The sequence below is a fragment of the Sminthopsis crassicaudata genome, chromosome 6 (genome assembly GCF_048593235.1).
Source record: "Sminthopsis crassicaudata isolate SCR6 chromosome 6, ASM4859323v1, whole genome shotgun sequence".
NCBI lineage: Eukaryota > Metazoa > Chordata > Mammalia > Dasyuromorphia > Dasyuridae > Sminthopsis > Sminthopsis crassicaudata.
This window is the reverse complement of record NC_133622.1, coordinates 124,800,500-124,827,967: the sequence shown is the minus strand read 5'-3', so window position 1 is coordinate 124,827,967 and position 27,468 is coordinate 124,800,500. Positions and strand designations below refer to the sequence as shown.

The following is a 27,468-nucleotide window of genomic DNA, read 5'->3' as shown; positions in this document are numbered from 1 at the left end:
GGGCATAACCTCAGGATACAATCAATGCAATCAAGTAAAACTTATACAGAATATCCTAATTCTACATTAAAGAATCCAAGAAGTTCTTAAAAATATTAAACTTTTAGAAATAATCCTGCCAAAGTATGAATCACATTTATGACCATATTCCTTAACCAAGGAAACCATTGTGTATCAAAAGAAATAAATATACAGTCAAATTAACTTAAAAGTAGGCCTGTCTCTTGAAATCTTTTGCCAAAGCCAAGCTGGAACACACTTTGTAGGGGTTGAGGGGGGAAAGAAGGAGAGGGGAAGACATGGCCGTCCTTCCATGTCAGGCTTAATTGGAGGAAGGGGATTTCACATGGCCTCCCTTCCACTCTTCCCCTCCTATTCCACGTGGCATTTCTCCTAACTCCACCATGCTTCCTGACCCTCTACTAAACTTCCTCTTTTCCTCTTGCTATATTACTTTAACAACCAATTCTACAACCTTTAAAGTAGCAGAAAGCAGTGGGTGAGGGTGAGTTTACCTAAGTGGAGGCACATGATCCCTTCCAGGCAAGTTAACAGAATTTCTCTTTAACAAGTCTTCTTAAGATCTTATACTCAAAGATAACCAAATCTATCCTTCATAGGCAATAGTAAAATTATTTCCCACAATTTGTAATAATAACAACAAAAAAGTATCACTTCATTAAGAGTGAATTGTCTGATAAAGTTGGATTATAATATATATAATATAATATAATTATAATATAATTAGGGAACCATTGTAATTATAATTACATTTATAATTATAATATAATATACATAACATATTATGTTATATAATATATTATTATTATATATTATAATTATAATATATAATATATTATACAGATTATAATATATATAATATAATATAATTATAATATAATTAGGGAACTATTGTAAATAACTCCCTCCATCCTTCAGTATCCAGACAGGTCTGTATGTCAGCCATCCTGAAGAGGATTGTTTTTTTTGAAAACCTCATAGCAAGGGGGGTTTTACAGCTATACTATATTATACTATACTTAAAGTATAAGATAGAAAGTCTTTCTCCTTTTCTGGATCATCATAATTAGGAGGGAGTGGTGGTTTTGCAGGATTGAGCAGAACAATTAGAAACTGAGGCAGAACAATTTAGGAAAACCGAGGCAGGAAAATTTAGGGAAACTGAGTCAGGACAATAAAAGAGAACTATGGCACAACACCATCATTGAGCAAGCTAGCAATTTGATATAGGTTATACATTTGTAGCTATCCATATTAGCCATTTTGTAAAAGAAAACAGACCAAAAAAGAAACAAGAAAAAAATTTAAAGGCAAAAAATTAATTTGTTTATGCTCTAATCTGCATTAGATCCTAGAGCTTGGGACAATTGAAATAATGGAGAATTTTGGAAGTGAATAGGTATCTGTTTACCTCTATAGAGAACTTAATCAGTTGTGCTATCAGTGGGGGTGGTCTCTCTAGATAACAGAATGAAGCTGGTTATCCTGTTTGCCTCAGGTGGGGTACAGAGGGCAAAAGTTCAAGAAGGTTTTCTCCTTGAGAGAGAAAGTTTTTTCAGGTTTCCCATGTCAGAGGATTTTAAAGGTGGGTGAGTGCCTGAATAACCCCAGAGACTTAAGTTGGAGGACATAGTGAGGAAGACACAACTCCCCTAAACTGAAGTCCTTGGGTTGGAAATTCATGTTGATGGTAAGAAAAATAACTATAGAACTTTGAATGATTCAGTCAAGATACGGTGTTCCAGTACCTCTGATAAACCTGTTCCCGGATAGGCAAAGAGTATAAGTAGATCCACATGTTATCAATAATGACCTATTGAAGAGGGAACCCCAAAACTCTGAAAAATCCTTAAAGGAGAAAATCTTCGACTCTGCCTCAGTAGGGGGCTCCACCCCAAGCACAAAACAGTTTCATCTTTGTTATCTGGGTGGGGATGGCTGAAACCCATTGAATTCAATTCAAATTCTAACCCTGGCTGAAACCCAGGCAGGAGCCAACCTGGGACTCTACCCATGATCCCCCTTCAGCTTGTAGCCAAAACCCCTATTATAAAAGAGCCAGATGGAGCCCTCTCTTTGCAGAGGGTCTAAACATGACAGCACCATGCCTGGCACTCCACCTGGCACCCCAAGGACTCTCTGCCCACTAGAATGTTTCCAGTGTCCTCCTCTCTTTATCCTCACCTATTTTCTTGACTAGACTTTGAAACCTTACTTCCAATCCCTATAATAAACCTCTTTTATCAATCTAGGTTTTTGGGTCTGTAAATTCCTTTATGGAGAACTGCTTTCGCCACCACTAGATCTCATTTTCATTTGGGTACCCCAAATCTAAACCTCATCATTTATGGTGGCCAGTACATACGGAGACCCCAAAAACTAGATATAATTTGGCGACCAAATGGAGCCCCAACTTTTTGAGCTGTTGGTTCTTCCAAGGACAATACCTGTGTTCCTTCTTTTGTTTCACCCTATGTCTAAAGGTAGTAAGCACCCAGACTGGGCCTGGGCTGTGGGCCTTATTCCCCTGGAGGGGAATATTTGCATTTTCTGACAAAAGGCCTGCTTTTGTCTCACTCTCTGTCTCTAGAGACATCTAGACATATCTCTGCCTCTAAAATCCTTCCTTGAGCAGATGTTTGGCTTGAGGAAACTCCCTCTGTCCAGCCCTTCCAGAAACAAAGGACCTTCTTTTGCATCTCAAGGCATTTCTAATCTTTTTTTTCTCTCACCAGAAAACTCTGCTCTCCTGCAGGAACTCCAAGACACTAAAGGAAGTGTCTCTTTAACACCTCACCCCAGACCAAGGAGACACGTGGCCGTTTTTTTTGGGACCCCACCCCTCTGGGGGGGGGGGGCACACCAGCACTCTCTTTGATGCACTCTCTTTTATCTGTTCTGGGGAGATAACTGGAGAAACCTAAGAGGAGCTGAGTTTGAGCCCTTCTCCCACTCCACTGTTAAATACAATGGAGTCTCTAATGGTCAGGCTGTAGCCACAAGGAGAAAGATCACTGAATTGGGGTGAGCTTGGAGATATGTCTCTACTCATGGCTGCTACTCCCTGGACAGGGGTGGGGCTGTCTCCTTCAGATCTTGTTCTCCCAGCAAGATTTGGGGGGGGGCTTAGATGAGCTACCCTGCTCTCAAGTTCCAGCATGGAATCACCAGAGGAACCCTCGCTATTCGGGATGCACTGGGTAAGATGGCATCTCTTTCTCCACCACCCTTGCTTTGGCCTTTCCTCCCCCTCCCCCATGGAGTGGGGAATCACAGAACTTGAGGCTTTTTTTTTTTCCAGACCTCTCCCATATGGCTTGGCAACCTTCCCTTTAAATGCTCCTATCTTGTCCCCTTCTTGGGGTACTATACAGTGGGGAGATTGGGGTCTCAATCTTAATCTTCTCAAATCTCCAGAAAAGTTTTTCACCAACTTTTAAACTAACGAACTTTGACATTTTAAAATGCGACTTGGTTTCCTGATTTGGTCATCCTGCATTAGAGCAAGGCTTCCCGTCACAACCTTTTAACTGTAGAAGCCTCAAAATTATGCTTTTGCATTCTCAAGAGGCTGTCTACAAAGACAGGGGATTCCAAACTACTCTTGTTTTTTTTTTTTTTTTTTTTTTTTTTTTCCTGGCCTCAGGGCACTTACTTAAACTTCCCAGCCTCACTTTCTCCCCCATAGCCATATGGATCTAGTGGCCACATCTGATTCAGGATGGGCTAGAGTTAGCACTCTACTGGGGGGTATAGCCATTTTTAAAAAGTAAAATAACAAAAACAGTGATGGGAATTAAGTTCATTGTCTTTAAGGGAGACAGGCATTGCCAAGAAATAAGTAGATTCTTTAACCCCACTTTTTTTGAACTAGGAAAAACATTTCCATTTTTTCATGTAATGTATACTTTCAAGACAAAGATAGGTTTAAATGACTATAAAACCATTTTGCCTTTCAGTGGTTTAACAGGCAGTGGTTTGTTTTGATTAGATGGTGGTGGGAAAATCAACTTGCTTTGAGGATATAAATGTATGATGTATAAAAGAGAGACAAAAACAATGAAATTCATATATCCCCTTCCAAGTGACCTTGAGATCATATATATTAATTTCAGCCGTGCTGCCCTCATGAAAAACATTCTAGGTTCCTTTTTTGACAATGCCTCTTTGGAGCCATGTTAGATAATAATAATAACAACAATAATAAGAATATCTAGCATTCCACATAGCACTTAAAGGTTTGTATAATACTTTAATATTATTTTACTTAATCCTCATAACTTTGGGAAATAAGTGCTATCATTAGCTTCATTTTACAGATTTGTAAACAGGGAAACAGCACATGTGATATACCTACACAACCATACAGTTAGGGGATATCTGAAAAAGGATTTGAATTCAGTTCTTCCTGAGTCCAAGTTCTATGCTCTAGTCACTATATGACCTAGCTGCCATATTTATATTGTCATTTTGATCTTAACTTATTGTTTTAGCCAGGCTTGTTTGCCTGGGCTGATCACTGTAGGCCATTTCTCAGTGAAGACCAAGATTGTTTCATCCAAGTCTCCACACCCCAAAACACATCCTAACCTAAGGTTACACTAAAAAACACTACAATTTTTAGCCTCTGAAAGAAAAGAATATTGCATATTAGATAAAGGGTTTTCTTCATAAGCTAAGAAGATTTGGGATTCTGCCTCACTTTATATAACTTTTAGCTGGGTAGTCTATGCAAATCACATAACATATCAGTGCTCTAGGTCAACTCTGTAAAACAGACTACTAACTACCTCATGAGCCAGACTTTGGTATCCAAAGGGGACTTCATTAAGGTTCAGATTTCCACTAGGTTTATTAAACAAAAGTCATCTCTGTATGCATACTGTCTATGAATGGCAACCACATAGCCCAGATAGTCCAACTGAGGGACTGGGCTAAGGAGGCATAGAAACTGAGGTAGAGTAAGAAGCCATTCTTAAACTTCAGTATCTTCAAGTTCTTCTGGGGGTTAGGAGTGGGAAGTGTTATGGACAGTATTCTAGAATTATGATGGACAGAAGAAAAGGCCCAAAAGATTCTTGGAGAGCAGCTTTAGATGGCACAGTGGATAGAACATTGACCTTGGATTCAGAAGGACCTGAGTTCAAACCTAGCTACAAATATTTAACACTTACTGTGTTACCCTAGGTAAGTCACTCAACTCCAGTTGCCTAGAACAAAAGAATAATTAAAAAAAAGATTTTTGGAAAAGACATAGACCTGTGATTGGGAAACAAATCCATGGGCTACTTCTCAAAAAGCCTAGCCTCCTAAAGTGAGTCTGTCAGTGAGTTGGCAGTCAGATATCATTTCTTAAGTTCCTACTATGTCCCAGTCACTGGGCAGAGCAATGGTGATACAAAGAAAAAGCAAAAATCCACAATCTCTGTGCTCTAGAACTCACATTCTCATATGAGAGAATGTGCACATGCAAATTATCAAGTACACCAAAGTGTACAACATAAAGAGAAAGTTATCTCAGAAGGAAGGCACTAACAGCCAAAAGAACTGGCAGGGCCTCCCACAGAAGGTGAGATTTAAGCAAAGGCTTATAGGAAGCCAGCATGGGGGACAACCAAATTCAAGGTGAGAAGTGGAGTATGGCTGCATTGTAAAATATATGCAAAGGAGTCAAATGGAAAAAAGCAAGTTTTGAAGAGTTTTAAATGCCATGATTATTTTTATGGCTTATAGATGTTTGATAACCCAAAGGACTTGAATTCATTCCTAATGATTAACAAACTTCTCCCCTCGACACTCTCCCATCATATTCTTCCCAGTAACTTCGACCCTCTGTGCTCCACCCTTACACACACACACATACACACACATACACATTCTACTATAAAGCCTTCCTTTGCTCTTAGGAAGCCTCCTCCATAAGCAACTAACTTCGTTTCATCTCAAACCATTTCTTTTCCCACACATTTTATCATTTGGCTCTCCTTGCCATGAGATGTAGCTCCTTCCTGATGATGAAGCTTACTGGTCCCCCCTTTCCAGCACCAACCTTATTTTTACTCATTGCCTTGATCACACTGGTTGAGGTGGGGGGGGGGGGTTGAAATACTCCTCAGTCCTCATGATCCATCACTCAGCAATCTCTTTTCCTTTGAGGTTCACTCAATTCGTGTCTACTACCTAATAAAATTCCTGAAGGCTGCTGTCTACTGACCTCTAAGACATTCCATTTCTTTCCTCAATGAGTTTGGTACTTGACTTTTCCTTTACTCCAGCTCTCCTATTAGGGGTTTTTCAAAATGCATACTAATTCTCCCTCAAACACCCTAATCCACAGTTCCTTTAATTACTCATTTTAGGAGATATACTTCTTCGCTCCACCTCAGCTACACACAAAAATGGTTATACCTTTGATTTTGCCATCACCCACAATGTGCCACTTCCATGTTCGTGAACTCTTAATGATGTCTTATCTGATCATAATTCATTGGCTTTCTACCTCTTTCTCTGCCTCAAAACTCCCAAACTTTGTTATCCTCATTTTGACCACACAATCTGTCTGTTAGTTTATTCTAAGGCCATTACCCCTGTATCTGCTATGCCCTCTTCCCTTCTATATCTTAACTCCCTTGGTGAAATAATATACATTAAAACTCCTTGAGTCCCTTGCCAATCTTTTTTGCCAATCTTTTCCTGACAAGTCTCAGCCTCAATTACTCACCATACATTGCCTTCATTCCTAGATATGTGCTGATAAACATATCTGGCAAAAATCATGCAACCATTACCATTACAACTGGGTCCCCTACAAATTTATGCTACATCACCTTAACTTAGCCCATAATATGGCAAGGCAAATCTTTGTATACTTCTCTAAGTAATTCACTATTGATTCATTACAGAAGCTCTTCTAAACCTTGTCCTCCCTCTTTGTCTCTGATGATTCTCCCTTCTCCTCATTCTCTCAGCTGAGAACCTTGCTTTATATTTCATTGAAAAAAAAATGAGGCTATTCAGACAAGAGCTACCTTCCCCCCCTTCTCCTTATCTCACATTAAACAGGAGCCTTCTGACCCTATCCGCTCCTTCACCTATTTCACATGAAGAAGCTTTTCTTAAGACAAATCCACCTACAAACATTAGTGATTTCCTTCCATCCAATTTCTCCAGATGATCTCTCCCTTTACCATCCCCACCTCTACTTATCTTCAATTTCTCCCTACCTTCTAGTGTCTTCCCTACTAGCTACCAAAATACTGTCTTTCATATTCTCAAAAAATCTTCACTTGATCCATCCCATACCCACTAGCCATTATCCCACAATTTTCTTCCCTTTCGGGGGTAAAGTCCTTGAGAAGGTCATCTACATTAAGTAACTTTCACTTCCTTTCTTTCCATGCTTTTATTTCTGATTTCATTAAATTGAAACTGCTATCTCCAGTTACCATATCTTAATTGCCAAATCTAATGGCCTTTTTACATGATTTCTCTTCAATCTTTGATAATTGTCCTCTTTTCTCACTGCCCATCTTCTCTCTAGGTTTTCTTAATACTGCTTTCTTTTGGCTCTCCTCAGTTTACTTTGCTGTATTTTCATCTAGGTGAGGGCCACTAATTTTCCCTGGGGCTTTGTCCTGGGCCCTCTTCTCTTCTTCTCTTCCATTCACTTGGGGATTTCATCACCTTATCATGGAGTCAATTATCATCTCTATAACAATGATTGTTTGAGCTATTTATCCAGTCCTAACATCTTTACTGACCTTGAAACTTGAATCTTCAATTGTTTATTAGATATCTCAAACTGGATTGTCATATTTAGCTTAAATTCAATATGTCCAAAACTTTTCTTCTCCCCATTCATCACTTTCTTATTATTTCTTAGGACATCACCATCCTCCATCCCCAAGCTCACTGACTAATCTTCAACCCAGACTCCTCACTTTCTCAGCAACACTCTTCTCTCCTCTGTTGCCAAGGCCTGTTGGTGTAAAGAAGTGAGCCATACTTGTAGTTGAAATCCTACCTTTGACATTGTGTTAAGCTCAAACTCTTAAGCCTGTTTCCTCATCAAATGAGGGTATACTAGATGTCCTCTACATTTTCTTCTACTTCTAGCACTGTGATTTTATGATAAAATAAGGCAGATAGGGATTCTGAATTTGAACCTTTCTTGAATCCAAGCCTTGCATTTTTCCTCAGTCAGATGAGAAATCAGCCTATTTCAGGCAGAATCTGGGTCTCCAGAGCTTGGCTCTTAGATTCTTAAGCTGCCCTTTCCTGCCCTTCAGGACTCATGAGGAGCCCTAGGGCAGGGCACCATATCCTGTGGGGACTAAGCTGAGATAGTCAAGTCCAGAAGCCCTCCACTAATCCCTTTCAAAGGGTGGAAAATCCTCTGCCCAATGATTGAGCAAAAAGGTCAAGAACCAGCATGAAATAAAATCAAGAGACCAGAGTTGTTAGACCACATGATTAACCTTTATTAAATGGAAATGGGGCAGCTATACAGGTCCGTAGTTTATTTATTCTTAGGAGACATTTTTTTTAAATGTTCAGAGAAGCCTCAGCTTCTTTAGACTACACATGTAGAGTACACATTTGTCAAACGATCTACATATATACCCATAAACACTGAAGATTGGTATGTGTACATATTATATACATACATAGATAGTATAGGCACATATTTTATTTGAAAGAATTTCTTTTTTTGCTAATGTGTGATTAGAGAAAAAGTTTCCATTTCCATTTCCCTAGCATTGACATTTTAACCCAATATATAATCCAACAATGACTTTTGGAGGAGGAAGGACTAGACTTGTGGGTTTCTCTCCCCCCCATCCCGAGTTTCTTCTCAGTATTTTATGTCATCTACCACTGAAGATATAATTCCAAGCTTGGCTTAACTCATTTAATTTAACTCACTTAACTTCTCTGGGCCCCATTTTCCCCATCTGTAAAATGCCTAAGATAGTTTCTAATCCTAATACACCATGAAGATAACTTTTCAAACAATGATTTTTTTTAAAATTCCTTTATTCAAAGAAATTAACATCACGATGACTACATCTTAAATATTTAGAGAACTCTTTTTGTACTGTGCCAGTACCAGAAATAAAAGAACTCCATGAAAATGATAGCCACATAAAGATTTAGATTAGAATTATTTCCTACAACAAAATCCCCATCCTCATGACATTTCTGGGGGGAGAAATTCAAACATAGGGTCATTACTTAATAAATTTATTAAATTTTTAAAAGTGGACATTGTAATTAAATCCAATCTGTATAGTGGTTTCTAAAAGGGCTGGGGGGTAATGTGAATAATTATGAAATTCAGAAAAATTGTACCAATTCTCCACTAAGGACATTATTGTAAGACTGTTTTTCTTTTGAAAAAAGGCTGAATTAAAATCTAAATTTATGTTGGATTGTTTCAAGCATGATTCCATGAACGTGATGAAACCTCATAAGGCAAGTTAAAGCAAGCACAGGCTTCTAAGAGGCCAGGTACACACTGCCACCTGCTGTAGGAATGCGAACACAGACACAGATACACACAACAGACACACACACACACACACACACACACACACACCTCATTCCCCTATATTGGCATTCCACAAATAGGAGAGGACATAAAGAGGGGTCACATTCTTTATATGCATATAATTTTGCAAGAAAATGAAGAGATTCAAAGGCATCACTTGCTTCAAGGCACAAAGGATATAAAGCTTATAGAAAAATAGAAAGAGACAAACTAAAAAAAAAAAAAAAAATTAGTTCTCAAATGAAGAAATCTGTCATTACATACTGAGTGCAAAATAATCCTGAGACACATAACAATCAAACTGTACAAAGATCAGGGCAGGCTGAATGAGGGAATTTCTGACCAAACAGTATTCCCAACGGGTTCTTCAGACAGCCAACTGGTGCCTGCTGACAGACTTTCTCCCACTCAAGAGACCTGCAGGATCACTTGTATTTGTAAAATCCGCTTCCTGTCTTCCTGCCAAACTTCTTTTCTTCTACCAATTTATCTAGCACTTGGGAGGGTTGGAATAATGGGTTTTTGGAATCCATTTTATGCCATCCTAATGAGAAAAAGAGAGGAATTTTAAAAAACTGCTGTTGTTATTAACTTCATTTATTCCTAGAGTGCTGGTGAATATCTGAGATTAGGAAGACATGAAGCTACTCTTGTCTGAACAGTAAGGACAGTTCCTTGAGTCAGAAATTCAAATAGTAAGGAGGTGGTTACACAAATGAAATGCTGCATCTTAGATTTTCCATATGAAAATATTACCACACAAAAAAAATTCTACCCACAAATCATTTCTATTCACAAACAAGAAAAACAAGTATTAAGCAAAAATAAAATTAAATAAACAAAAACAAATAAGACAAACAAAAAAGCCAAGCAGACCTTAATCTTCCCTCTAGAATTTTTCTATTCAGAAGATCTTATTTTCTAATCATTTATTGGATTTAAAATTTTGTTTATTGGGTGGGCTGCCTCATATATTTCTACCTCTAAAAATATATATAAATATATATATATATATAAAAATATATATATATAATAAAGAATATAGATACAAAACATATCTACACTCTTTGGGTTAAGAAGGCCAGTAAGGAAAGTTTAATTAAAGGGTCTCTTACTCAGAAATAGAGATTTTTTTTTATCACATATATTCACACAAACATTCAAAGAACTGAATACTGACATGTGGCAGGAAACTCCAAGTTTAATATCTAGGGTGCCTCTTCTCCTTCGTTCTCTTTCAGCCCCACCTTGTGGAAGTCAGCAGCAGTAATCTATCTAACCATGACAGACCATTTTTTGCTGGAGTCACTAGATTCACTCCATGGAAAGGAAAAATGATGGATAATCAAAGGAACATTTTTTTTTTCTTGGCACTTACTAATTTCACTCTTAAGCTGAAACATGATTAAAAACAAAAAATGTACTTCAGTAGTACTGGTCACTCAAATTCCTTATCAGTTTTTTAAAGTCTGTTGTTATGGAGGTTCCAGGGAAGGGAAAAGAAATTAGGACTTCTCACCATCCATGATGAACTTTGTGGTATCCAGACCAACATAGTCCAGAAGTTCAAATGGGCCCATGGGATAACCAGCTCCCATCTTCATGGCTATATCAATATCTTCTTTTGATGCATCCCCTAAAGAAAAAGGTTCATTCTCAATTACTGTCATCTTTCAACAAGTTCTATATCTTTCAACTCTGCTTAGTTGGGGAAGGAGAGAGGGAAGCATTTATATTGTCTCTTAGGTGCCAGGCACTGTACTAAATACTTTATAGAATATAATCTCATTTGATTTTCATAAGAACTCTGTAAGATGGATACTATTATTATCCTCATTTTGTATCTAAAGAAACTGAGATTAACTCAAGTTAAGTAACTTGGCCAGGGTCACATAGCTAGTATGCATCCATTTGAACTCAGATCTTTCCAACCACAGGCCCAGCATCTTGTGCACTCAGTTGTTGAAATTTTATGCCAGAAGTCAGGAGAGCAAATATCACCAAAAACTTCCATTAAAGAAGCTTTTGATAATTATCAAGCAAAAGACACACACTGATCCTAAAACTGTTTGAAGATTTAACCCTAGATTTGGTGATATTTGGTGCTAACTCGTCCATTTCACATATATGATACTAATAGTTCTGACTTGGGAAAAGCAAAAAATTGTCCTTTTTCTTTGAATAAGATAATCAGGAAATAATATTTAAGGATATTACAAAGAGGCAATGTGTGTGATATAGTTGATAGAAAGCCTGCTTCAGACTCTGAGTTCACATTTTGCCTTTGGCTATAGAATCTCTCAGGTATTTTCCTTCAACTTTAAGACTAAATGGCAGAAGAGGTTAATAGCTACAATGGTGAAGAAAGTTTCTTCTTCTGAAGAGTTTCTTTTTCAAATGAAAGTCCCTATAACCCTATCCTAGTAGCATCCCAACCTCTCCCAACTCCATGTCATAAATAATAAACAATTTTTTCAGATAAAACAAGATATCTAAGATCTCCTGTGTTCCAGCCACTAATATCAAATGGGTACCAAAACTGCAAGAGACAAATGCTTACTTTGCACAACTTTCAAATTAAGCAGTGTAGTGCAGAGAAGCTAGCATCAGGCTAGATCACAGTAAAATTCTGCTATCATGGAGATCTTTTACTCTCTTCCACGGCTGGAGAATATGGACCCACCACAAACATCAGAGCTGATACAATAGCACAATAACAACACCAATAGTAAACATTAGGATGAATTTCTGGAAGCACACCAGTCCACCACTTCTGAGGTAAGTAAGGCAAACATGCTGCCTCCTTAATCTGTACACAGCATGCAGGCTGTCTATACCAGCATCATGGGATGGTGAAAACAGCAAGAGAAGAGATCAAGTCAGCAGTACAGTGAACTGGGAGGCCAAATACATAGATTCCTAATCTTGACTAGAAAAATAACTGGCTTTGCAGGCCTTAGGGAAATGAGGGCTTGGTACTAGTTCAGAGGTTCTTAACCTGAAGTCCTCAGATTTAAAAAATTTTCTTTGTAATCCTATGTATTTTATTTTATGCATTTAAAAACATTATTCTAGAAAAGGTCCTTTATAAAACGGCCACAGGGATCCATGATATTTTTTTAAAAGATTAAAAACTTCTCCACTAAAATGCTATTTGAAAGAGAAAAAAGGACAGGAGGAAGAGGAAGAAGAGAAGATGAAGAAGGAACAAACAAATTCTTAAGAAATATATTCAGATATAGCCTCTCTAAAAATGTTTTTAAGTGACAGAATATTGTTTTGAGAATAAAGCCATTAGGATCAGCAACATGCTTTATTCAAAAATAGAGTATTTTATTAAAAGAAACTGTCTTTCAAGACAGGGCAAATTGCTTCTCACTCACTTTGAGGAGTAATTAGGTATATTTGTTGATGGATAAACAGAAATGTTAGTTTGATCTTAGAGGAAAAGTGAAGCAATTATTTCCAGAAAACAGGGAGAAAAGTTTTGATATTTTAAAAAAGATTTTCATAAAAGCAAACGTGCTTTAATCTCTCAGGGAATGCCAGTTAGAAATGTTTTTGTTCCAAAAGTGACATTCTCAGGAGCAGGCAATTGTGAATGGAGTAATTGAAAACAATTATGCTGCTTTTTATCCAGATGAATTAAAGCATGTTTGCCTTTGAAGCAGACATGATAGTTATCTTCCCAAAACTGGGGGAAGGGAGGACAAGTAGGAGGAAATATTTAAATTTCACTCTGGGTGATTTCCCCCCAAGCTGTCTATTTCTCAGGTAAGTAAACTAAGGATCTTTCCTAAATTTTTTTTTATCTACAAGGAGTTATTCAAAAAGCTTTTCAAGTTCCAATGGGCCTTTTCAAAATATAACACAGCCATGATTTATCTGCAAGGGGCAGACAAAGAGTCCTTAAAGTCTCATGGAATGTTCAAGTGGGAATACCCTTCACTTCAACAAACATTTATTACCTACAATATATTGTGCACTGTGATAGACACTGGGGATACAAAGACAAATTTAGTTAGCAATTCTCCATGAGTTCAACTGGAAGAGTATATTAAATTATTTTGTAGTAATTTCATGACGGAAAAAACATTAGCACCAGGAGATGGAGGGAGATCAGGAAAAACCTCGTGTAGCAGGTAAGACTGAAAAGTCTGAAAAGAAGCTAAGGATAATGAGAAGCAGCATTTCTGATATTAGAAACTATCTAATGCAAATGTTGAAAAGTGGGAAATTAAAATAATATCTGATATTTATATAAAACAAAATTGACTTTTTATTTGTTATGCTCACTTGGCAGTCTGTTGAAGCCCTTTTCAGAATGTTTTTAAATGTAAAAATAAATACATAGGACTAAAAGGAAATCAGTTTTATTGAAGTAAAGATGCTAGTTTTCTCCCCCATGTCTAAGTTCATGGATCCCTGAAATCTATCTATGGACTGCTTGTTAAGAATCTCTTCTATTAGAGCTTTTAAAGGAAGTAAAATGCTTTATATATATGTATCATCTCATCTGATTCTCTAAACTTTGTGGGATATGTTATATCATCATAATCACCACCACCACCATCACCATCATCATCATAGCACTATTTTCCAGATGAGAAAATTGCAGCTTAGAGAGATTAACTTGGCTTATATGATTAATGTGAGATGAGATGCAAACTCAAGTCTTCCTAACTCCAACTCCTCTATACCACAAGTGATTACTGTGTATGGGGAATAGTTTGCTGAAATGAAGGGCTTAATGGAATAATAAGAAAAAAACTGTATACAGTAAAAACTTGTATTTTGTAGATGCAAAAAGATTATAGCATATATCCCAAATATTATCTACCATGTCAGGGGGAATTTAACTATACCAGGTGGGATTTATATCAGGAATACTAGGAAAACTATCAGCATCACTGACCATATCAATAAAAATAATAATCATATGTCAACAGATGCAGAAAAAATTGACCAAATACAGCACTGATTCCTATTAAAAAAACACTAGAAAGAATAGGAAGGAATGGAACCTTTCTTAAAATGATAAGCAGTATCTATCTAAAATACAAAACAAGAATTTTCTATATTGGGATAAATTTGAAGTCTTTTCAATAAGCTCAGGAGTGAAAAAGGGTGTTCATTATCACCAGTGTTACTCAATACTGTATTAAAAAATGCAGCAATAAGACAAGAAAAAGAAATTTAAGCAAAAAAAATTAAAAATAAACAATAGAAGAAAAACTATCACTCTTTGTAGGTAATATGATGAACCTTTAGAGAAACCTAGAAAATCAACTTTAAAAAATCAATTTGTGGTTCAATCCACAACTTCAACAAAGTTGCAGGATATATTAAATAAATTCATGTAAATTTATAAATATATCCAACAGGAACAGACATAAAGAGAAATTCCATTTTAAATATAGACAATATAAAATACTTGGGAGATTACTTACCAGCTCAAGCCTAGGGAATATAAGAACACAATTACAAAACAAGTTTCACACAAGGAAATCCAAATGATTGGAGAAATATAAATTATTCATGGGTGGACCAAGCCAATATGATAAAAAGGACAATTCTAAGTTAATTTATTTATTTGTTGCCATGTCAATCAATTTTCCAAAGAGAATTTTTTATAGAACTAGAAAAAATAGTAGCAAAATTCACCTGGAAGAATAAAATCAGAAATATCAAGGAAATAACAAGGGGAAAAATATGAAGGAAGGTGATATAGCAGTTTCAGATTTCAAACTATATTCAAAGAAGTAATTACCAAAACTAATCTGGTACTGACTAAGAAACAGGGTGGTGCAATAGATTAGGTATATAATATATAGTATAAAATAACCATAATGTTTGATAAATCCAAAGATCCAAGCTTTGGGGGTAACTGACAAATATTTCTGGGAAAATTGAAAAACACTTTGGCAGAAACTAGACATCAACTAACATCTCACATCATATTTCAAGGTAAAGTAAAAAAAAAAAGATGAAAGATTTGAATATAAAGGAAGCTATCATAAGTAAATTAGGGGAGCATGGAAAAACGTACCTGTCAAATCTATTGATAGGGGAAGAGTTTATGATCAAACAAGAGATTAAGGAATTATAGGACGTAAAATAGATAACTTTAATTCCATTAAATTAAAAAACTTTTGTACAAACAAAAGTAATGCAAGTCAAATAAGAAGGAAAACAGAAAACTGGGAAAAAATTTGTAACAAGTTTCTCTCATAAAGAATATATATTTTGTTCTCAAATATATATAATATATATTTTTAAAACTGAGCTAAATTTATAAATTAAAAAAAGACATTCCTCCTATGATAAATGGTCAAAACAAGTAGTTTTCAGAAGAAATCAAAGGTATCAATAATCACATAAAAAATACTCCAAATCACTACTGATTAAGAGAAATGCAAATTAAAACAACTCTACATCACCTCACACCTATAATATTAATAGAAAAGGAAAAATTCTGTAGGGAATGTAAAAAACTGGAACATTAATACACTGTTGTTGGAGTTATGAATTAGTCCTTCTCTTCTAGAGAACAATTTGCAACTTATGCTTGAAGGGCTATAAAACTGCATACATTCTTTGATCTAGCCCATTACAAGGTCTGTATTCCAAAAACATAAAAGAAAAGGAAAAAGGATTTCCACATACAAAAATATTTAAAGCAGAACTTTTTGTGGTGACAAAGATTTGGAAATATAGGGGACATAGTATAGAAGCATGTACATAACAGGATTGTAATGGAATACTCTAGTACTAAAAGATGAGCAGAATGGTTTCAGAAAACCCTGAGAAAACTTATATGAACTGAAGGAAACAGGAACTGCAAGAACAGATATAAAAGGCAAAGAATAGCAAAGAATAGAGTTTATAATGAATAGAAAAAATAGATTTTAGTGGAAGGAAGCAGATTGGAGATGATGTGGTCAACATGAGAAATCTTGGTGTTCTAGTTAATAAAGGTAGGATATTTATGAACACACCAAAACCCTATGTGTGGAAAGAAATGTGGAAAATATGGGAATTTAGAAAGTCATCTAATCTGAACCTCTAGTGTCACAGATGGGGAAATTATAGCTCACAAGAGTTTGACTCCATGAAGGTCACAGCTCACCAGTGACTCCTGATCCAATGTATATTGTCCCTAGCCTTCCAAGATAATCACTAAGAATGACTCAAGGAATGCAGTCACACCTATACTTTGGCAATATTAGCCTTTTGCAAAGTAAAGAGTAGAAAATTACCTCTTTCATGCATCCTGATTGCTTCCATAAGATATGGTACAAGGAGACGGTTTACAATAAATCCAGGGCTATCCTGTTTTATCAGGGGAAAGAAAAAAAGAAAGAAAAAGTATGTCAGATAATTACAATGCTTTGTTAATAAAAAATTTTAAAGTTCTGATAAAATAATATAAAATTTTGATTAAAATAAAAGATAAAAGATAATCACTTTGCCGTTCTGTTGGGGATGGAAGGACAGATTATCTGGTTTTTCATCTCACTTCCTATAATATATATTGCTGAAAATTTACTTCAAATTCCACATTATTTAAATGATCTACAGACCCATTTGATTAAATACTAGATTGATTTTTAAAAAGCCCAAGACCAATTTACAAGTGATGAGACTTGATCATAAATGATGTGTGATTTCATGAAGCTAGAAAAAAGACTTGGAATATTCTGATTTCTCAACTGGAAAAACTGCTCACAGGGCCAGTTTTCCCTCTTATCTAGGACTGTAAAGGGCTGAAGCTCTTGAGTCAATGCACTGGGGTAAGACAATCGAGTACTTGAGGCTAATTACTGATTGGACAATACTCTATAAGAATATGCTTGGAACTGTAAGAATATGAACTATCCTGTGCTAGCCCAATCATTTGTTGTATACAGAGAATTGTGGGAGGGACTAGGAGTGCAGTGAGACTAGCCATGGTCACTTCTGGGAGAGAGATGAGGCGGTGAGGTCGCAGAGATCCTATGCATCTACTCTCTTAATTTCTACCGCTAAAGACCAAGAATAAAGACTTTTGCTTATCCTGACTCGGCTGATTCTGAGGTGTCCAGGGTGCTATCACGGTCGCCACATAGGATTCATACATCTTGATGCTTATGCCACAATCTACCCCCTCTCTGTCATGGGCAGGGCAAGGAAGAAATACCAAATAAAGCGTTTATTAGTCTTTTGTTATAAACTGTTCCCACAAAGTGCAAGAAAACCCTTGTAAAATTCTTTCTCAGAATACTTTTATAGGCTATGGACTAGAAAACAAATCTTTTTTGACCACATGCAGGACAGCCTTAGAATTTTGGACCACCAAACATCTCTGAATCCATCCTCCAGAAAACTAGAGGTTGGTAAAGAATCCCTACTTGCCTTTGTCTGGAGGTGGATAAAGAAGAGAAAGGGGAAGGAAAAGGGGGAGTTGGTCAATCTCTCTTAAACTTTCCATAAGGCTGATTTAAGATATGGGCTAACACTGATCCTCTGTGAGATCAGGCTATCTCAGCTAGATCAAAATATTTTATAGATACTGTTTCCCAGAGCTAAGGCCCAAAAGCAGGCCTTGAGTTTGGTATAACAATAATCCTTTATGTCCTGGAATAATCACTCCCTGGCAAAATATAGTTCCCCTTAGTCACAATCCCTGTTCCTTGACAATGACAGTATACTCTTGTTCTTACCATGGAAATCTGGTTATGTACCATGACCCCTAAGATTTAAGACAGTGATTTTCCATGGGACCCAAAAAGATTTGTATTGTCTCAAAAAATGCTAACCATGAGTACTATCATATATCTGAGAATGATTATGTTGTGGGATAACCCTTTTCATGTACACAAGTGGTCCCAGCCATAGCAGCATTGTCCTCCTTCTTTGGGGAAAAAGGGAGGAGGGACTTTCATTTGCAAATGTCATTTTCTTCACTCTTAAAGTTAAACTTCTGTTTGTTTCCTAATACTCCTGTTTCTAGTCCTGCTCTGTTTCAGTTCCAGCTACCAATAGGTTAGAGGCTATTTCTGGTCCAGTGGACAACTACAAAATGAGGCTTATACTTACATTATCTACCTCACACATTTTAAAGTACGGTATAAACATAAAGGGTCTTTTTTTCTTTTCTTTGGAGGGGATTTTGATAGTTTCTATGATTTGTTCTTTGATCCACTCATTCGTTAGGGTTAGATTATTTAGCTTTTATTCTTTGCTTCCACATTAAAATTAAAATGTAATTTTAATTGCATTATGATATGAAAAGAAAGCATTTAATATTTCCACTTTTTTTGTATGTGGTTGTGAAATTTTTGTGCCCTGATCAGGTAAGGGAAGGGAAGAGGAAAAAAGAATAAAAGGAAATATAAAAGAAAGAAAATGTAAAAGGAAGGGTGAAGATAAGGAAAAAGAAAGAACAGAAAGGAAAAAAGGGAAGAAAATAGAAAACTGAAGGAAAGGAGAGAAAAAATAAAAGGAAAAGAAGGAAAGAAAAGTGAAAAGGGAAAAAAAGGAAAGGGAAAATGTAGTGGAGGGAGAACAAGAGTATTTTTCTAATCGTATTGGCAACTAACTGGTCTCTTTCCCAATTCAGAAAATGGCAAATACTCCAAAGGAAGAGAGCTAAACCCAAACATTCTAGATTAAAGTCTACCCACTCTCCAAACTACCCCTAGCTTACCTTGCAAGATACTGGATTCTTCCCCAAAGCTTTGCCAAAGTCCATAAGTGATTCAAATGTTTTTTGGCTGGTCATTGGTGTCTTGATGACCTGATAATGCAAAACATAAGATAACTGCCTGAAAGCTGACCAAATAGACATATTAATGAGGAAACGATCAATATCAATACAAAACCCTATAAAAACGAAGGCAAAATTAGTCTGTATTGCTCATACCCTAAGTTCTCCAAGGAGAAGCATAATAGCATAAACTTAAAGGTATAAAGTAATGAAGTAGTAGAAAGAGCCACAGATTTTAGGATAAGAGAATTTATGTGCAAATCCCACCTTCTAATTATCACCAGTAAGACCTTAACTCATCTAACCTCTCGGATTTGATTGCCTCATCTATAAAATAAAGAATTCTTATTTGCAATTAAGGCCCACTCCTCTTCAGTGTGACATTTTAGATCACCTCCTCTTTTTTTCCTATCCTTCCACCTTTCTTCTCCCTTGGCTTCCATGATATTTCACGCTAATGAGTTTCTACTTAACTCTCTAAGAAATCCTTCCCCATCTCCTATTCTTCCTAATATCCCTCCTTTTCCTCCTTAAATAATAGTGCTCTCTCTTCCACCCATTACAGATTCTATCCTTGGCCAATGTTCCCTTCTCTATATTTTCTCTTTCTTAGTGAGCTCTACTCCCAAAGCGTCAATAAAACACCTTTAGGATCAATACTTATGAATCTCCATACCGACCTTCAACTCTGTCCAAAGCTCCAAGCCTGTATCTACAAATGCCTGCTCTGACTGGAGGAAGCTTCAGAATTCACTTTCTTCCACAAGATACTTCCCCCTCCTCCTATATTTTCCCCCACCTCCTATATTCTTTATGCTTAATAATTATACAATGCATAATAAAAATTATCTGATCCAATCTCACTTTACAAGAGACAATTGGCAATCAGAAAGATAAGTGACTTGTCCAAAGTCACACATCTAATAAACAGCAAAGCTGAAATTGGAATCCAGATTTGTATGTAAATAAGAACTCTTCACTTTAGTCCACATTGTCTCTCACCACCTATCCTAATCACTCTTCTTTTCCCATACAAATTCCAACTGAATTTCCAAAAACTCTTGATCCTAAATCCTGATAGTATCTCTTATCTCTTATATCTTGTTACTTCCTTTTCAATCTTACTATCTAATCCAGGTTCTTCTTTTTCTCACTTAAACTGCAGTCTACAATTCTTCTGGACTCCAGAAGAGACTCTAATCCCTATTATACCTTTCTTTATTTTAAAAAACAACAGTAACAATAATAACAACAAAACCTCACCTTCAATGGCTCCCTATGCAATAGTTAACAAAAGTACTAGCTAACACAAATGTAAGCCCTGAATCCTAGTTTTCAAATTTCTGTGCAATCTGGCTCTATTCCAACTTTCCATACTCTCTACTATTTCATATAGTCTATTGGCAAGTCAAAGAAACTCTTCAAGCCTCAGTTTCTCTACCTATAAAATGGGTATAATAATGCTTGGCACATCTTTTCCTCAGAGGGATGTTGTATGATTTAATGAGTTAATGTTTGTAAAGGGCTTTGAGATCCTTGGATGAAAGGTGCTATATAAATGTAAAGTATTATTAAAAATCATGTTGTAAGGTGATCATGGATTAGTTAAAAGCATGGGGTGTGGTATTATGAGTAAAAAAAAAAAAAAAAGACTAAAGTATTACCTGGAGAGAGACTGAAAAGAGGGACGGAGAATTAAGAATTAAGAGCCCATGTTAGAGACAGCAAATATTGGAAAGAAATCTAAAAAGGCTATATTCTAAAAACAAACAAACAAACAAAACCCCCCAAAAGCAAATACTTATCTTGATCATATCTCATTAAATAAACTGTTAGGACATTAGCTGGTAGGTGATAACAGGTCTGGAATTTATGAATAATCTCACCCAATTTTTGTTCAAAGACTCAAGGGAGGAAGGTTAAGACTGGAACATAGTGTTTTATAAAGAAATATTCTATTTTTAGTTGTAGAGGAAAGTTTGGCATGGAATAGTTAAGGACAGGTTCTTCTTTAAAAGGAAAAGAAAAAGTTTTGAAATGGTCTTCTTCAACTCTGAGATACCACTACACATCTGTCAGATTGGCTAGAATGACAGGGAAAGATAATGCAGAATGTTGAAGGGGATGTGGGAAAACTGGGACACTGATACAATGTTGATGGAGTTGTGAACACATCCTGCCATTCTGGAGAGCAATTTGGAACTAAGCTCAAAAAGTTATCAAATTGTGCATATCCTTTGATCCAGCAGTGTTACTACTGTGCTTATATCCCAAAGAGATCTTAAAGAAGGGAAAGGGACCTGTATGTGCAAGAATGGTTGTGGCAGCCCCTTTTTGTAGTGGCCAGAAATTGGAAATTAAGTGGATGCCCATCAACTGGAGAATGACTGAATAAATTGTGGTATATGAATATTATGGAATATTATTGTTCTATAAGAAATGACCAGCAGGATGATTTCAGAAAGGCCTGGAGAGACTTACATGAACTGATGCTGAGTGAAATGAGTAGGACTAGGAAATCATTATATACTTCAACAACAATACTATATGATGATCAATTCTGATGGACGAGGTCCTCTCCAACAATGACATGAACCAAATCATTTCCAATAGAGCAGTAATGAAGTGAACCAGCTACGTTCAGTGAAAGAACTCTGGGAGTTAACTATGAACCACTATATAGAATTCCCAATCCCTCTATTTTTGATCTTCACAGGCTAGTTATACACTATTTCAAAGTCCGATTCTTTTTGTACAGCAAAATAACTGTTTGGACATGTATACATATATTGTATTTAACTTATACTTTAACATATTTAACATGTATTGGTCAACCTGCCATCTGGGAGACGGAGTGGGAGGAAGGAGGGAAAAAGTTGAAACAAAAGATTTTGCAAATTGTCAATGCTGAAAAATTATCTATGCATAAAATTTTTATAAAAATTTAAAAAAATAAAAGAAGGAAAAGAAAAAAAAGAAATGGTCTTCTTAATTTCTATATTTTTACATAGCCAAGAGAAGCTATGTAAAAATGATAACTAAAGTTTGAAACTAGCTTATGTAAATATCAACATGAAATTAATCATTGAAATAACTTGGAGGAAAGAGTTTCTAAACATATTCAGGATATCAACTTCAACCACACAGCTAAATAAGCATTATCTTACTAATGAAAAAAATGAACATTATTGTTGACATCGACATTAGCTAAGTTTGAACTGATAATTTATCTATTATACATGTTGTATGTAACACACACACACACACAAATACCTAAATACATGTTTAACATTTTCTCCAATAAAAAAATAGAATTAACAGTTCAACATATCAGGAAATGCTCAAGGGTAGTTTCAGAAAGAATGATTGTTGAGGCAACTAAGTGTCATAGCAGATTGAGCACCAGACACACAATATGGAGAAGTTAAGTTTAAATCCAGCCTCAACACTTGACAGTTATTGCCTGTGTGACCCTGGGAAATCACTTAACCCTGAATGCCTCACAAAAAAGAAAGAATGATTGTTTCACAAAATCAAAAAATGTGGAACCAGAAAAGGTGAGAAGAATTAAGGGGTTTTTAACCTTTCATATGTCATGGTCCCCTTTAGGCATCAGATAGCCCTTTCTCGGAAAAAAAAAAGTTTTAAAATAAGTAAACTAAAATATAGAAGATTTCCAATGAAACCAATGCATTTAAAAAAAATCAGAATGTGAACTAGTATATGAAGAGGTAGTAAAACTGTGAAATTAGAAATAAAGATTCAAGGCAGATTGAACATGAGAAGGGAATAGTGATAATTTAACAAAAACAAAAATCAAAACAAAACCCAACCCAGGCACCAATGTTCTTTCTCAGGAAAAGCCTTCTCACAAGTCTCCAGGGCTTTCCTTGGATGCCTTCTGAAAATGAGATGCCTTCCCCCACACTTCGCATGACAATAACTCCTCATCCAGGGAATAAATATTATTTTAATAGCTACTACTCTTTAGACACTGTTATTAGTCCTTGTAAAAGGCAAGTTGCTACATTTTTAGGTGCAAATTGTCTATTGTGAAACCATCTCCCTTTAAAACAGAGTCTCTAAGCAAATGAATAGAAGCAACACAACAAATGATTAGACATCATTGTAGACATCCCTTCCTGGCCATTTGTTCCCAAACATCTCTGGCCTAGGATGAGAAAGTTCAAAGCCACAATAGCTATTTTTAATAGTGCTGTTCACAATTATATGAGAATGGATCTTACAGGTCATGAAGTCCAAATTCAACACTGTACATTTGGGAAAACTTAGTTACAGAGTTTATGTGATTTGTCACACAAATAGTAAGCAGGGCCAAGATTGGAACTTGGGTCCAGTTCAACATTCATTTTTGGATTTTTCCTACTAGATGATTACATCAATGTTAGGATTACTAAGTGCTAACTCGGTTGTCTAATTTAGCATGGTACTTAACAATTCTCTAGCTCAGAGTTCACACGTTTAGTTCAAACCTTTGAAGGAGTTTACACCTTTAAAGAAGCTAGAGCATTGGTTGTAAGTAGTTCCCACAAGCCCCTGGAATACCCACAAGCCCATTCTCTGGGAAGATAGAAGGAGGCAGTCTGGGAGGAGGCAGTCTAGAAAAAGGCAGTCTGGAAGAAGGTCAGTCTGGAAGGAGGCAGTCTGGAAGAAGGCAGTCTGGAAGAAGTTAGAATCTGGAGTCAAGGGAAGGACTTCCCAGGAGAACTTCAGGGAAGCTGGAGGAGATTCCAAACCAGGATTCAGGAAGAAGGAGGATTCCAGATTCTACCTTCACTCTGGCTAGAGGCTCCAGAAGCCTCCTAAGAAACCTGCTCACAGAGAAAAGGATTCAAAGAAATCTCCTCCCAGAGAAGGATTATAATTGAGAGACAACAGGATACTACACATCAATGTGAATTTTTCACACTAGAAAAAATCCAAATAAATTCACACAAAGAGTGGTGGGTATGGGGAGTACAAGTTGGTTACCTTCTAAACCAGCCTTGTTCAGAAAGATGTGTCAATCTGAAGGGAATTGATATGTTAAATACCCCCCATATCATCAAACAAGGGCATTATTTGTTTGATTACATTTATTTTTTTTCTCCAAATATTTTTAACATTTAAAAAATTTTTTTGAGTTCCATATTATTTCCCTCCTTCCCTTTCCCCGTCTTTCAGAAGGCAAGCAATTTGATACAGAATATTTCCATATTAGCTACAATGTAAAAGAAAATACAAAGCAAAAAAACCTTTCTTTGGAGGTGATTTATAATTTCCATCATAAGTCCTTCAGAATCATTGATTTGATGAGAATAGCTAAATCACAATGATCTCCTGGTTCTGCTCACTTCATTTTGCATCAATTCATATAAATCTTTCCAGGATTTTCTGAAACTTCTGCTCATCATTTCTTATAGTACAACAGTATTCCATTACAATTTTATTCAGCCATTTCAAATGATAGGCAACTTGTTGCTATAAAGATTTTTGTAAATATGAGTCCTTTTATTTTTTATTTGATATCTTTGGGATACAGAACTAAGAAGAATATGGTTGGGCCAAAAAGCACACAATTTTATATTCCTTTAGGCATAAGTCCAAATTTCTCCCTAGAATGACTTGAATCAGTTCATTAATGTCCTTATTTTTCCACATTCCTTCTAAGATTTGTATTTTCCCTTTCTGCCATATCAGCCATTCAAATAGGTATAAGGTGATATCTCAGAATTCTTCTAATTTGCATTTCTCTAATCAAGAATGATTTGGAGCATTTTTTCATGATTACTGATTTCTTCTTCTGAAAACTGCCTGTTCATATCCTTTAACCACGTATTAACCAGGAAATGCATTCATATCAATTTGACTCAGTTTTCTTTAATATTTGAGAAATATTGGCCTTTATTAGAGAAATTTGCTATAAAAACTTAGTGCCAGATTCCTATTTATTGGATGAACTGGTTTTGCTTATGTAAAAACTTTTAAATGTGATATCCATTTTACATCCCATAATGTTGTTTGGTCATGTTGTTTGGTTCTTTATGTTGTTTGGTCATGAACTCTTCAAGAGGTCTATTTTTACTAACTGCCTTTTTCAAACTTTAGATTAGACTATTCCTACACTACTCATAATCTTATAAACAAATATAGTAGTCAATAATTGACCAGAAGATGTAAGCATAGGACTCAAGAATTAAGGCCTGTGGTTCTTTCCCTCCTTCATTCTCTGTCTTAGCTATAACTTCCCTTATTCCTGTCTTCTTCCCACTTTTTCCTCTTCCTCCTTTGAAAAGATAGGTTTTTCAAGAAATAGAAACATCACATGTGAACACAAGCAATAAACCAGCACAAGTCAAGAGTAGCAACTAAACAAACACATATACTTATATGTGTTTATATACAAAAACGAACCTCTACCAGCTTCATCATGGGCACAGGATTGAAGAAATGGAGCCCCCCAAATCGGTCTTGCCTTGTGGTAGAATTAGCTAAGTCTGTAATTTGCAAAGAAGAAGTGTTGCTGGCAAAGATCGTGTGTCTGCAGAGACAAAAAAAAAAACAAAAAACAACACAGGATATTCAAGTGATTTTTACATCAACAGCAATGACTAGGACTTGGGTCTTAAGTACACCACATCAGGTAACTACTGACTCTGGGTAACAGCTAATCTGTCCCTTTTGGGAAAAAAGGAAGAGAAAAAACATCGTATCCCCCAGAAAAATTATAATCTTATCTTGAGTTTGGATTTAAATTAATTCAACCTATGATTTAAAGGAAAGCTTGTCCCCTTATCCCTTTTTCATTTCCTAATTCATATGGAATAAAAGGTAAAAATTCTCTTGTTCTGTGTATAGTTTAACAAAATAAAATTATAAGGATAAAGGAATAGTAATGAAAAAAAGAAAAAAAACAGTAAAGCCTTGTAAAAATGTTACACATTAAAAAAAAGAAAAACCTAGAAATTATCAACTAGCATTTATTAGTCTGTGTTCCAGAAACCATCCTAAGAGCTGAGAATACAAAGAAATTAAAAAAAAAAAAAAAGTCTGTGCTCTCAGCATAAAATCAATTATATACAAACAAGGTAAACTAAAAATTAATCAACAGAAGTAATGTTCTAGAATCTAGGGTTATCAGGAGATGCAGAAGTAGAATTTAGGGTAAAACTTAAAGGAAACCAGGAAGCAGAAATAAAAAGAGGAGAAACACTGGGCAAGGAGACAAGTAGTGAAAATTCACAAGAACATTAAAGCACCAGATCGTGGAAAACAGATAAAAATAAAGTTATAAAACAACTAGAAAGATAGGAGGAACTTTAAAAGTTCATTTAACTAATTAAAAATCACAGGTTCAAAACACCAGAGCTAACAAGATGAGGAGTCTTGGAGGCCACCCTATCTAATCCCTTTATTTTATAGATAAGAAAACTGAAGCCCAAGGGGTTACATAATAGTGTAATAGGAACAGAAACAGAGCTGAGATTCAGACATCCCCACTGCCAAATCCAGTATCCTTTCTGCTATACATCCTACCTAGAAATTTAATATTTTCATTTTACAAAAGAATTTCTCAGCTATAAAATAACAACGAGCTTTCCCTAATGTCTTCATTGTTGCTAAGTTGTTTCAGTCCTGCTCAAATATTCATGGTCCCGTTTGAAGTTTTCTTAGCAAAAATATTGCAGTAATCTGCCTTTTCCTTCTCCAGCTCATTTTATAGATGAGGAAATTGAGGTAAATAGGATTAAGGGTCTTCACACAGCTACTGTCTGAAGCCACAACTACCCAGCTGCCCCATATCTTCATAGGACTACTTAAAGAATCTCACCATTAGAAATTAAGACTTTTGTGGCTACAGAAGTCTGATAAGGACAGTCTTATCCTTATATTTAAAACAAACTACCATCTAGGAAACTCTGATGGCAAACATTAAACCAAAGTCTGTGCCCTTTTTTTCTTCAAATAATTTTTGAATATAAATTATCTCACTTTTTGTAATATAGTTCAGAAAAAAATTCCAATTAAATATGGGGGGGAAAGACAGAATAAGATTGTGGCTCAGGATGCACCATTCACATTAATTTTCCTCTCCCACCCAAGATTAATACAAAAGTTAACATTCCTTAAAGAAATTCAAATATAACTG

General features: G+C 35.9%; 1 protein-coding gene across 1 annotated transcript in view; it reads right to left on the bottom strand.

Moving 5' to 3' along the window:
- Nucleotides 1–8,477: 8,477 nt before the first annotated feature.
- HADH (hydroxyacyl-CoA dehydrogenase) overlaps nucleotides 8,478–27,468 on the bottom strand; it is a 51,702-nt gene continuing 32,711 nt past the window's right edge. The window contains exons 4-8 of the mRNA XM_074272861.1: nucleotides 25,734–25,860; nucleotides 19,260–19,349; nucleotides 16,831–16,903; nucleotides 11,091–11,207; nucleotides 8,478–10,115 (exon numbers count right to left, since the gene is read on the bottom strand). Of these exons, the coding sequence (XP_074128962.1) occupies nucleotides 9,997–10,115; nucleotides 11,091–11,207; nucleotides 16,831–16,903; nucleotides 19,260–19,349; nucleotides 25,734–25,860 (526 nt within the window). The 3' untranslated portion in view covers nucleotides 8,478–9,996. The remainder of the gene's footprint in view (nucleotides 10,116–11,090; nucleotides 11,208–16,830; nucleotides 16,904–19,259; nucleotides 19,350–25,733; nucleotides 25,861–27,468) is intronic.